We start from the raw sequence: 12,921 nt of genomic DNA, 5'->3' as shown, positions 1-12,921 counted from the left end.
ATTCAGCTCACAGTGCCGCTGGAGGAGAACCGAATACTCTTTAGCAACAGCACAAATACACCCTGCAACATCTGCGCCATACTAGAATGACTCCAAAATGGAAACAAAACACCTTGCACATAAACTGCAGGGCTGACAGTAACTCTCAGAGGAAGCAAATCTTTTGTAAACTCCAACACTTCACTAAAAATGCTTCATTTTATACTTAAAAGAAAAAGGCCTGTCAGTATTGCATGTTGCAGAGATTCAATGAAAGATGCCATTTAAACCAATTTACTACAACTACTCAAAAAATCCTGGGAATATTTTTAATTAAATTTCAATACTATCTGCACAGGTTTAGTTTAAGTTTATCCCTTATTACTTCAGGCTGCTCATTGAGAATCTAAAAGACATTCCCTTGGCTCGGTTGAGAGAGGCTGAAAGGTGGGCTCTCCCGTGACAACACCCCAGCTCGGGAAGTGGCAAGTGAAGATGCCGTATGAGGGACAGAAAGGTCTGAGCGGACTGGAGGTCTCTCTGGGGGACAGGCCCAAGCAGAAACCTTTGTGGTTCAGGCATCATATCACAGAATGGTTTGGGTTGGAAGGAACCTTAAACACCATCTAGTTCCAACCGCCCTGCCATGGGCAGGGACACTTTCCACTAGCCCAGGTTGCTCCAAGCCCCATCCAACCCGGCCTTGAACACTGCCAGGGATGGGGCAGCCACAACCTCTCTGGGCAACCTGTTCCAGTGCCTCACCACCCTCACAGTGAAGAACTCCCTCCTTACATCTAATCTAAATCTACCCTCTTTCAGTGTAAAGCCATTACCCCTTGTCCTGTCACTACATGACCTTGTAAAAAGTCCCTCTCTGGCTTTCTTGTAGGCCCCAGGTACTGGGAAGCTGCTATAAGGTCTCCCTGGAACCTTCCCTTCTCCCATCCTCATAGGAGAGGTGCTCCAGCCCCCTGATCATCTCGGTGGCCCTCCTCTGGGCTTGCTCCAACAGGTCCATGTCCTTCTTATGTTGGGGGCCCCAGAGCTGGACGCAGTACTGCAGGTTGGTCCACAAGAGCAGAGTAGAGGGGGACAATCACACACACACCCCCCTCGACCTGCTGGTCACGCTTCTTTTGATGCAGCCCAGGATATGGTTGGCTTTCTGGGCTGCAAACCCACTTTGCTGGGTCATGTTGAGCTTCTCGTCAGCCAACACCCCCAAGTCCTTGGGGGCTGAGGCCGAGGGCTGCTCTCAATCCACTGATCACCCAGCCTGTATTTGTGCTTGGGATTGCCCTGATCTATGTGCAGGACCTTGCACTTGGGTCACATCACCCTCCCTCCAACTCATCCCCAGGGCAGACAGCACAGCAGAACTTGGGAGCGGAAAGCTTTGAGACATGAAAATTCTGAGCCTCGAAAAGACCAAGAATTACCAAATCAGTTTTGTGAGTCTTGAACAAACCAGACACCAAGGAAGGGAATATTAAGCATGAAAAGCCTATGCCATAGGTCCCCTTAATGTGATATCCTGTCTCCCAGGACAAGATGATTAGTTAAAGGTTATATAAAAAACCCACATTTAATGCAGAGTGATGCTTCCTTTAGGTTTTCCTCCCAAGCTTCCAGCACTTAGTGGTTTATGGGCATCCTGCACCGTAAGCTACAGCTAGATCATTATTTTACTAACCTCCCACCCTGTGTGCATGCAATTAATCTTTTTTTCAACATATGTGTATTTTTAGACTATAACATCCTGTGGCAGTGACTTCCACTTAGTTATATGTAATGCAGAAAAAACCCCAGCCTTTCTTAACTGCTTTATCCATAGCTCTCATATGGTGAGAAATGGTGAATCATTGCTCCTTGTTTGCCTTTCCCACAAGTTTTGTGATTTTAGGACTGCTAAAAACATGTGCTAGGAGAACTCCCCAAGACAAGTCTAAACCAGCAAAAACTTGGTAAAGAAGTAAAGATAGAAGAGAGAGAAACAGATTAAAGCAGAAGTAAATATGTATCAACACAGAGTTTTAAAGCTCTGCAAGATTTAAATAGAGTTGGTACCATTCCCCTTGTTCTAAGAAAATCAGTAGCATCTCACATTTCCTGAGTGCATCGCTTTTCTTCTGTCTAATTTGTAGGAGGCAGCATGTCTAAAACAGAGACATCACTTTAAGGTGCTTTATGGCAACTTCCCCACCAGTTTTATTTTCAGGTTGCTTTGATTTCCACCATGACTTTACCTTCAAAGGTACTTCAGAGCATACCCAGCTGATGGTTTGTGTACACGTCCCCAGCCTAGTCAAGAGTCTAGCTCTTGCCTTGACAGGCATTTTTCATTTTTACCTTCCTAAATTGAAAGGCACGCATGCACACACACTGAGATATTTCCCGTCTAGTGTCCCAGCCTAACAACTGTGCTTTAATTGGCCCAAGGCATTAAACCGAGCCCAATACCTGTCTGAGCACGGAGCTGTGGCTCACATACATTTTCCATTGTTTTCTTTTAACATCGTACCTCAGATAGCAGAGAAATAAACGTAGGCTGATGCCCATCTGTCAGACCCATTAAAATAACACATTTAATGGGGTTAGCAGCATCTCTGCTTCATTTCCTCCTCTGGCCCTGCAGTAAGAGCTGCTCAGAGTGGTCCTGAGGTGAGGTTATCTGCAGAGATAGCCTCAACAGGCTGCCTTCACCTGTGCCAGCCCTGGGACAGGCTCTGCACACCAAGCCTCCTCCAGAAATAACCCACAAGTCCAGAGCTGAAGCCCTCAGGGAACACTGCTCGTCTTGGACACCGGCACCTTTCCACCCTTTCCGGGTTGTAGCTGACCCGGCTCCAACACGTCCCTTCAAGGGGAGCTTGCCACCAAGAACAGGAGACATGACACAGCCTGCAGACCAGGGGATGGAGATGTAGAGCCAAGAGAGACCAGCGCGTTGCCAAAGGCACCTCAGATTCCTGGCCCAGCCTCCACAAACACTCCACCGCGTTGGGTCAAGCAGACAGGACATGGCACGTACCTGGGATAGAACTACAATGACCATTACTCAGCCTGTCTAAATGAGAAGCTAATGATGAAGTGGCAGGAATGACAGCTCCACGGCAGGAAGGAATTAAAGCCTGCTGCTAGAAGGAAACATTTTGAACACAACACCCCATTTCCCCCCTCAGTTTGACATGTGCTTAACGGGGCACCACTCAGGAGCACAGGAACAAGGTGTAGAAATAGGAACTTTCAGCCCATGTGATCAACAGCCATCTCTTGCTCCTTGCAAAGCATCGAAACCCCTGTGCCCCCCCAGCAGCCTCAGGCCAGGAAGCAGATTGAGCCCCGAGGGGCAGGCATCAGCCTGACTTTAGGGCATCCAGATCCCTGACTCCTGTCAGAGCTCTGGGAGACACACAATGCTTGCGATTTGCAGGCTGTAAAATCCAGCTTGGCAAAGTTGAGGTTCTTTCTAATTAGAGAAAACACTGACCTAAGAAAAAGCAAACACTCATCCAATCAGTATTATCCATCTGACTTCAGCTACTGAAAAGAAACCTTGAGAAATCTCACTTAAGCTATAAATATGCAATAAGTAACAGTTCTGGTGTACAGTGTTGGAGTGACCAATGCCAGTCTAACAGTTTATTGCAAACATAAGCCATTAATTTGAGGTGGTTATTTTTAGCAGCTGTAGAGTTAAGGGAGAAATTATGGTTGCAGAGCCAGGAAAAACACAAACAAGGATGGTGCGAGTCTCTCTGCATCCCCCCTTGCCACTGCCAGCAGAGCGCTGACCTGCCGTGCCCTCTACCGCACACAGCTCTATCATGGCCCCCCTGCACCCCAAGGGAAGTTACTAGAAGTCATGAGCTTTTATTTTCAGATATGCTGGTGGCGTTGGGATGACCAGGCTCCTCAAGAAGCAGTTACACTACAACACTAAACAGTTTTAACTTACATCATGCAGTTTCTCTCTCTGGCATCTTCCTTCTGTGATGTAGCAACCCCAAAGTGTCACCTAAGGGAAAATTTGCCTGGAGAGACCTTGAGAGTATGTGTGTGTGTGTATATATATGCGCGCGTGTGTGTGTGTGTATATATATATATATACACATAAATAAGAAATGGAGCAGAATCCCCAGAGGGGGAAGACCAACTCTGGGTGAAACCCAAATGCAAATCACTGCTTTTGTTTGCCTCATGCCACACCACGTGGCACATATGCACATCTCATCACGGGTGGCACCGCCTGTCAATTTACACTGACATTAAAAGGGAAATCAGATCTTTAGGGTAAATATGTTACCATTTGTTTTTGAAAGCAATAGGCAGAGCTTGATTTACTCTGTACCTAACTTACAGTAAAACCTATTTTCAAGAGAAGAAGTGCTCGCTGAGACAAGTACATACAGAAGAAAAAAGCAGATGGGTTTTAGCAGCAGATTTGTCACTATGTGCCTGGGTCAGCTCCCGGTAAAGTCTAAAGATGAGGATGGACATTTGTCTGGACTCGTGGTGGCCGGCTGCAGCAGGGGATGGGCTCAGCAGCAGAGGATGCTCCATGGAGGGGCCTGGCCACAGCATGGCCTGCCTGGCAGAAGGCTGTCACTTGGTGAGGCACCTGATGGTCAGCCAAGGCTGTGGGGCAGGTCAGGAGTCGCCGGTGGTCCTGAGCGAGGCCAGTCACACAGCTTTGCTAGGGGAAGGAAAGCTTTCCCTCCCAGTCCCCATATAGATCCCCCTCTGTGTGTCAGCTTAGTTTGTAATTTTAAGTGGTAAAAACGCTGTGGGAGAACTCCCTCAGGCAAGTCTGTAACTAGGAAGATTTCACAGGAAGAGAGAGATTAAAAAGGGCAATTGAATGGAAAAGCAATCATACGTGTAAAGTCAAATTCCGCTCAACAGAACAGGAGCATTTGGTGAATAAAGGGAAAACAAACGTATAATATTCCCCCAAAGTAAAAACAAAAACCCCAGAGACCCAGGAGAGCTCTGGCTGGAGCACGGGAGCGGAGCGAGAGGGACCATGCCAGGGAGGAAACAAGTCTCCAGGCCCCGGCGCAACTGCTCGCGCCCCGGGGTGCGACTCACCCGTCGGCAGCGTCTGGCATCCCCCGACATGCCGGTTCTGTGGCAAGGTGACCCTCACGGACAAGCCAGACCCTCGCCAGGTGGGGCCGAGCGAGGCCCGGGAGTCCACGGGCCATGCCTTTCACGCGGCGGATCAGCAGGTCACCGACATCTTTGCCTCGACGGACGTGGCCGTTCCTCTGGGCACGGGCGGTAAATCCTTGGGATCAGCCGTCTGCCCGTGCCACCTCTGAGGCCTCGCAGTCCCTCAGAAGAAAGCCGTCCCCTCACCCCCGAAAGGGCGGCTTTCACCCAGCGTGAGGAGGGAAGCCAGCAGCTTCCCCCCTTCCCCCGACCTTCGGCAACAAGAACCTTTGGGTTCAGTCACGACAGGCTGGTTCCGAGCCGCAGGCTCCCGCAAGGCCCGCAGGACAGGCCCGGCCGAAAGGCAGCCCGTCGCTGCAGAGGCCCTCCCGCGTTTCCCAAGCTGGGTGGTCTGTGGGGAGCACTCGCAGCCGCCTCCCCCCACCTCCAAGCCCTCTGCTACCCCTCAACATGGCAGCCGCTGCCCTGCACCGGGCCTTCGCCTTTCCCCGCCTGCGACCCTTCCCTCCTCACACCGCGGCCCCACGCAGTGCCTTCCCACCCTCGCCGATAAACGCCCAAGCCCCTGCTCCGCTCCCAACTCCCCGCCGGCAGCCCCCAAACCAAAACCCCCTGCCGACACAAACGGTGCCTCCGGGACGGAAATCTTTCAGGAACCTTTTGCTGTTTGAAAGGAGGCTGGTGCTGTGGTAGACCTCTTGTGGGTTTTTTTTCACGTTGAAGTTATCTCTGGAGGCCAAATAGGCCTTGGCAAGAAAGCACTCTCCCACCATCCCACACAGAGCACAACCGAGCCATCAGAAAAGCCAGTCATCAAAGAGAAAGGGCTTCTGAAACTTCACTTTTGGCAGAGCTGCGATTTTACCACCAACATTTATACCATGTTTTGACCTGAAAGGAGCCTACCGAGCCTTAAGTAAAAGATTCAGCCATGTGGCACCTTCTTCACACTCTTCCATCGGCACAGCGTGCACCACCAGCACACAGCCATGGCTTTTCTCCTACAGTCACCCACCAGCTCCCACGTGGCATCGTACAGCAAGGGACGTGCCGTGGGTGGCACTGCCAGAGACACAAACATTAACAGCCTTTATGAGTGCAGCATCTTCCCACAAGACACAGCAAGACCCCTGCCTTACCGTGACACCTCCAGCACCCATGACATCTTCTGGAGATCCACCTCATCCGAAACTGGTCCTGCCCCATCGTATGGCTCTACGACTAGAGTCGCCTGTACTGGGACTCTGGGCAGGCAGCAGGTCTTGAAGGAGGGACGGCAAGATGCAAGTTGGAATATAAGACTTACAGGACAGTTAGGATTGCTCCAACAACTCACACCATGGGGAGAGGGGTAAGAGGGGAATGATCAGCTGGGGTGGAGGAGCTTTAAGAACAAAAAAAACCCAAAACAAACAAAAAAGGTAATTCTTGGAGCTGTTAGTGAAACTACTAATTCCCTGCTAAAGTGTGTGAAATTTGCTGTCTGCATTTGTATCTGTAATATCTTAGGATGATTCTCACTTACACTCTGGTAAGAGTTCCAAAAAATTGTTAATAACTAATGAATATGAGCTGAATATAAATACCATTTAACTTACTACATTTTCTAGTATATGCTTCCAAAGCATTACCCAATCTATGTTTAATTTGATAAAAACATTAAATACTTTGCTTTGGCATTTAATACATCCTTATGTGATGTTAGAAATATATTAAGAGATACATTATATCATCATGCACAGATGAAACAGAAATACAGACCTGAAAATGTTTTCCTCCTGGAGAAATAAAAGGAAAAGCCCTACAAAAAAAAAGCCTCACAATTTGAAATTTAAAGTAAAAATGAAAGTAATTAAAAACAACAGCTATTGAACTGTAAGCCACTACTGTTGAAACGCACATTATTAATGATGACATGACCCATAGGAACAGATGTCTGTGGGTCCAATGTTGCAAAGCCAAGCTCAGATGTGTCCTTATTCTCTACACTCCAGGATCTGACTTTCCTACAGACTTCCTTGAAAATGCTGCTATCCATGTACTTAAATGGAAGTTATTGTTTTCAGAAGGGAAAGTTATGTTTTCAGAAGTTATACAGATTGCAGCTAGTGCAAATAGTGGAAGGTTGGTTTCCTAATTAATTTCTTATTTTTAAGTCTGTCCTTCTCATATGTTTCACATGTAAAAAAAATGCACATAAAATAGCCCCAAACCCTGTTTCTCAGAGAAATATCTACCTTCAAAATTCAAGACTGAAACAAATCACAGTAGGGTTTATCAAGGTCCCATCTTCTGCCCCCCCCCCCCCCCCCAAAAAAAAAATTAAAAAAATTGTCTTGCTGTCACCTGCTTGCTTTGCTTAGAAGAGGCATCAAAATGAGAATCTGTTTGTGCAAATATTCAATTTATTTAATAAACTGGCCAGAAAAATACCACCACAGACCACTCCTGATACCATACAAAATACATTTAAAAATCCTTCAGTTCTGTATGAGTTTATAAAAATAACTTACAACACTATTCTAGAAAACTCAGTAGAAATACATTAATTTGTTACCAGGTAGAAATTTAGGCATAAGGCATTCTGCCCAGAGGGCTGAAGAATTTACCACCTACTCACACCACACTACTAAACTCCTGAGAACCATTTAATAAAAGTAATCCAAACCTTTCTGCTAAAACAGAGGGAAATGAAAAACCAGACTAAATAACACATTCATTTCCATTACAAAGAGGCATTTTTACCATTTCTTGACAAATATGTATGCAGTTTATCCAACACAGGAGGAATATTCACAAATTTGTTATTTTCCATGGAAACCTCTGTTTTAAAAGTATTGTTTTCTTAATTAAATATAAACTAAAGAACACATGGAACTAAATACAGCTTTTAGGCCACATCTACATAGAAGACTTTTTACTATCGGTTTTTGGAGGTTGGGTGAGGGTTTTGTTTGCTTGTTTGTTTTGGAGGGTGTTGTTTGGTTGTTTTTTTTAATTTCACAGGCCCACAAATCTGCAGGAAAGTCTCAATACTGCTGTGTTCACAGTGGCCAATTTAGACCTGAAATGGTGCAGTGTACAACAGCTCACCTCGAAAGGAAGAATTTATTCAAATTTAATAAAGTTGCACAGAGCTCTTGGAAGTGTAATTCATTCTACATTGGAATTCTGTCAGTTCCAAACTGAATTAATTACAATCACGTAAGCTGCAAGATAAAGCTAAGATCATCACATCTGTGTTATATGCATGGTGTGGTTACTTTCAGGGAAAAAACCCCAACTTTCTGTATAACAAGGCCTTAATAAAAAGTATTTTCTTTTCTAAGGAGAACGATTTCACAATTAAGTTTCTCTAAAATAAAAAGTCACAACAGAGTCAGTTTGGAAGCCAAGAAATATGTTATTCTAGATACTACCAAACTTTTTTCCAAGGATATCTTCTTCCTCATGATCAAACATGTAGATACAATTTCCCCTCCATAGGCACGCGAGCTGGTAAAATGCATGCTCATGAGGAGACCTTGCAATTGTTGTGTTATAACCTAGTACACAGGGGCACCATACAATTATCTGAACTTGTGGTAATTTTCTTGATGTTGGAAGTTCTTTGTTCAAGTAAGAAACTAGAGAGAAATAAAATCAAAACGAAACAGTTGTTGTCCAGCTGTGCTAGCAGTTCTTCCATCACTGCCCACCAGACAATGCAGGCTTCAGGCTATGACTTCATGAAAGCATTCGTTAAATGCCCTGCTAAGCAACAGCTCAAAAGTCAATATTCCCATTGTGTTGCTAATTGCCAGCCAACCACCGCAAGTGACCAACTCCCACAGTGCTCTTCTCCTTAGGATGACGGAATGCCCTGGTTAAGATCTACACATTTCTGCAGACGTCCGAGGATGACTTCTCCCAAAACTTTTCTTCTGAATTGTGCAAGTCAGACACTGCGATGAAAGTCAGTCTCTGGCAATAACAAGAATGGGGGTCTTTAACCTCAGCATCCAGCCTGAAGGATATTTTCACCAGAACGCTTAGTCACAGACAGGGTGGTGAATATCTTAAGAGAAAGAAAAAAAGATGACTTTTAGTACGGTTAAAATTAATCTTCTTTTCTGGAAGATCAACTTGGGCATAATGCTCAAAACCACAGCCATTTCTTGAAGTAATAAAGTAATAATGAAAGCCACACATTTAAAATGCTTGCCACTAAATAGCACACACACATACAAATACCCTTTGTTCTCTTCATTTACCTTATGGTTTTCCTTTTACAGTGGAAAAGAAAGAATTAAGGAACTAACATGGCTTTATACCGCCTTTTGTCTTAATGCTCCTGTTTTTGCAGTGGGAATGAGCACAGCAATAATAAACTCTGGTCTGTATACCCAATGAGTAAGTACCTTTATGGCTCAAAGATAACTTCTTTTTTGGGAAAGTGAAGTTAACCCAAGGCTACAGCATTTGGAGAGAACATAAATTTTACTTCTGTACCTTCTAGATTATTGTAGAAATGTGGAACTGATTGCTGATGTAGGTATTATGTCTGGGATCTATATCCTCTGTGCAATAGCTAAGAAACACTTAGTGAATCTAGGTTGAAAAAGTCCAATCTTTACTGCTTTCAAGTCACGTTAAAGAAAACAACATATTCAAGAGTAATTATTGTAAAATTAAAAGGTATCAAAATTCAAGAAGAAAAACTCTAAAAAACTTGTTTAATATTAGAACTTTACTATGCAAATAATTGCACAGTTTTGCGTAGATATAATATAGAAAGGAAAAAAGGAAATCAAAACCACTTCTATCTAAATGGTTCAAAGTTGCAATAATTAGCTATCATCAAAGCCATCTCTCAGGAAGAATAAACTTAGCACAGAATAAAGTACATACACATTTCAGTTATGCAAATAACACTGAAGTATCTAAGGATAATGGGGATCTGAAAGCCCTACAGTTCTGTAAGTAGAAGCTTTGCTGCATTAAGGCTGCTAGCAGCTCTTCAGACAACATCATCAATAAATGATATAGCTCTTCCACTTTCTATAAGCATGTAAAAGCATTACACGCAAATCAGGAAGACAAACGCATGTCTAATATATATGGCGGAAGAACAGCAATATATTTAAACCATAGTGCATGCCTTGAGACAGGGTTTCCAACTCTTCAGTTCTGATCCACAGACTGACAACATATGGGAACCTTCATTTATTACTATTTCACTTCAACAGACAAAGATTAAAAAGCACAAAATTTATCTGCTTTCTTCCTTCTTGGCCTGACTGAAAGCTCTGGGTGTGCTAGCCAGTTCCAAGGGCTGCAGGGACCACACAGCTCCCTAACTCCAGTGAGCTAGCTGGGAGTTATTTGATAATTATTGGAAACATGAGGTTTTTTGACAGAACTTGTTAGTTATTCAAGTGAAGACAAAACCTTAGATCCAATAGCTGGAAAGCCATCATTAGCTAACACGAAGAATCATCCCAGCTTTCAGAAGACACTTGCTCTTCATCACAGATGCTCGATTATACACGCCTGTATTTCAAGCAGTGCAGAACAGTCTGGGCTGAGAGGCAATTCTGTGTGAGGCTGAGGTCCTACCAACTCTGTGCTCGCAGTTATTTGTACTTCGCCTTGCAAGAAATTCCATTCAGAACTCATGTCTTCCGCAGAACAAAATGCTGCTTAAATAAGAGAAGTGAAATCTGGCTCTAATTTGTACGCAGTGAGAAATGGGACCCTCAGTCTTACAGTCGTCTTCAAGTTGAATAATACCATGTTTCACAGGAGACTCTGAGTAATGAATTAGTACTAATGCCAGTGAAGATGTCAGCATCTGACCCTGCAACACTGTCCCTTTCCTGCTCAAATCAGACTTCATTTTCCTTAGCTATTACATGGATGTAAGATAAAAATAACGCCAATTATCCATCATTCTATTCATCCAGGTGTGTGTGGTCCTCACAAATTCCAAACAATATTTGAGCATTTTTTTTTAAATCAAAGAGAACCATCTTGCACTTTGATTTTTGTTTACTGGTTAAGAGATTACATTAAGTAACAGGCATAAAAAAAAACCTTTTGAAGACTGGCACTAAAAATGATCGCTGTTCCCTGGGGCTTTTAAATAGTGTATTTCTCCTGAGCCAGTTTCTTCCTCCCCCATTCAAACAAATATGATTATCTGAAATTACCTCCCTAAATTATGTCTAATCATCATTCTATTCAGTTTCAATTTTAGCAGCTCAGATGTCCAGAATAAATTATGACTATCATCTTCTCTTCACACTGCATATGCTAATATCCCACTTGAGTTCACAGGCTTGAATGACTCCCTCAGAGCTCCCCCTCCACAGGGCCCCTGGTAAGATAAGGACCTGCTACCCCTCTTCAAGGGCTTCCAAGAACACCATTAGACGATACTAGAGAAAAAACACAGAATCTGTATTGCGGATGCTTTGAAGATGATTCAGATTGCTAGCAGTCCATTCCATCAATGGAGTTCATATTATATTGCTTATACTGTATCACTCTGGAAACACAAAACCAGAGAAGCTGACCACTTCTGCCGACCAGCATCCTGGTGCACTCTTACAACACTTTGTAGCTAACACAAGCAGGTAAAAACAGTTATTCTGTACAAAGACCTACAAAGGTCATAAACAGTTTGCAGGGATCGTCAGCTAATATAAACTGGTCGTAATGCTACTAAAAAATCAGTGGAGCATCTCTGATTTACACCTGGGAGGAGCTGTCCCCCACCCGCTAGAGAAAATTAAGCTCTTCATTAAAGAGGAACAGCAAGACATACGCAAGAAGACATGTTTGTGTAGCCTCATGTACTCCACTTCAAAAGTGAAGGCCTATAGAGTAGAGATCATTAAAAGGGCAGAATTTAATAGAAAAATTGTCATGTAGCTGGTCCCTTTCCACCGCACCAGTTTATAAGCCTATTTTGAGTACACATATCTAAAAAAAGTTAGCTTTGACAACCATTTTAGCAGAAATAGTATTTGAAATCTTCATAAATGGATCTTGGAGCGGGAGGAAAATTCAATACTTCCCAGTAGAGAGAGCACTGGACAAGGGGAGACCATAAACTTTTCACAAATGAACACACTAAAAAAACCCCAACATTACCCCAGATTAAAACTAAATGTTAGATTTCTAAATTTTAAACCCAGATCATTTCCTGTCCTTCCCTCCCCCCTACTTTCCCCCAGATTCGCACCTCTTTAATAGGCCTCTGCTATTCAGATTTCCAACACCTTATCCCAGAATGCTACGAAAGCTGGGCTATGAGGTGACTTCATATACAAACCTCTGCACAGACAGGATGAATTCCTATGGTGTTGTCCAGCTGTTCTTTTGTGATCCCACATTTAATAGCAGCTGCAAACCCTTGGGTGACTTCTCCAGCATTTGGACCAAGGACATGGAAACCAATGACTCTCTCCTAAATACCAAAGATAATCAAATGCAAGCACAGTCATGCATTCAGTTCTCTTCAGACAACATGTAAGGTTTTCTTACTTATCAGCTCGCAGAACACACTAAGAATTAATGTAACCACACAAACATGAACTATCATTAGCACCAACAGATGGAAGATAGTTGGTATGATTTTGTTCTCTCTCTGAAAAGGAAAAGATTCAACTAAGAACTCAAGAATCAGCTTCCTTACAAATTTTTGTTTGTGCAGGGATCCTCCGTTTACATCAACAGCATACAAATTTAACGTACACCGTGATCTATGCTTGATTATTG

At 43.9% G+C, this 12,921-nt stretch overlaps 1 protein-coding gene across 2 annotated transcripts in view; it reads right to left on the bottom strand.

The window, feature by feature from the left end:
• Nucleotides 1-7,549: 7,549 nt before the first annotated feature.
• TXNRD1 (thioredoxin reductase 1) overlaps nt 7,550-12,921 on the bottom strand; it is a 40,144-nt gene continuing 34,772 nt past the window's right edge. For both annotated transcript variants that reach the window (XM_049821569.1, XM_049821570.1), the window contains exons 14-15: nt 12,476-12,610; nt 7,550-9,214 (exon numbers count right to left, since the gene is read on the bottom strand). In XM_049821569.1, coding sequence (XP_049677526.1) covers nt 9,152-9,214; nt 12,476-12,610 — 198 coding nt within the window. In that variant the 3' untranslated portion in view covers nt 7,550-9,151. The remainder of the gene's footprint in view (nt 9,215-12,475; nt 12,611-12,921) is intronic.

This window comes from Accipiter gentilis, chromosome 18 (assembly GCF_929443795.1).
Source record: "Accipiter gentilis chromosome 18, bAccGen1.1, whole genome shotgun sequence".
Taxonomy (NCBI): domain Eukaryota; kingdom Metazoa; phylum Chordata; class Aves; order Accipitriformes; family Accipitridae; genus Astur; species Astur gentilis.
This window is presented reverse-complemented; position numbering and strand designations above follow the sequence as displayed.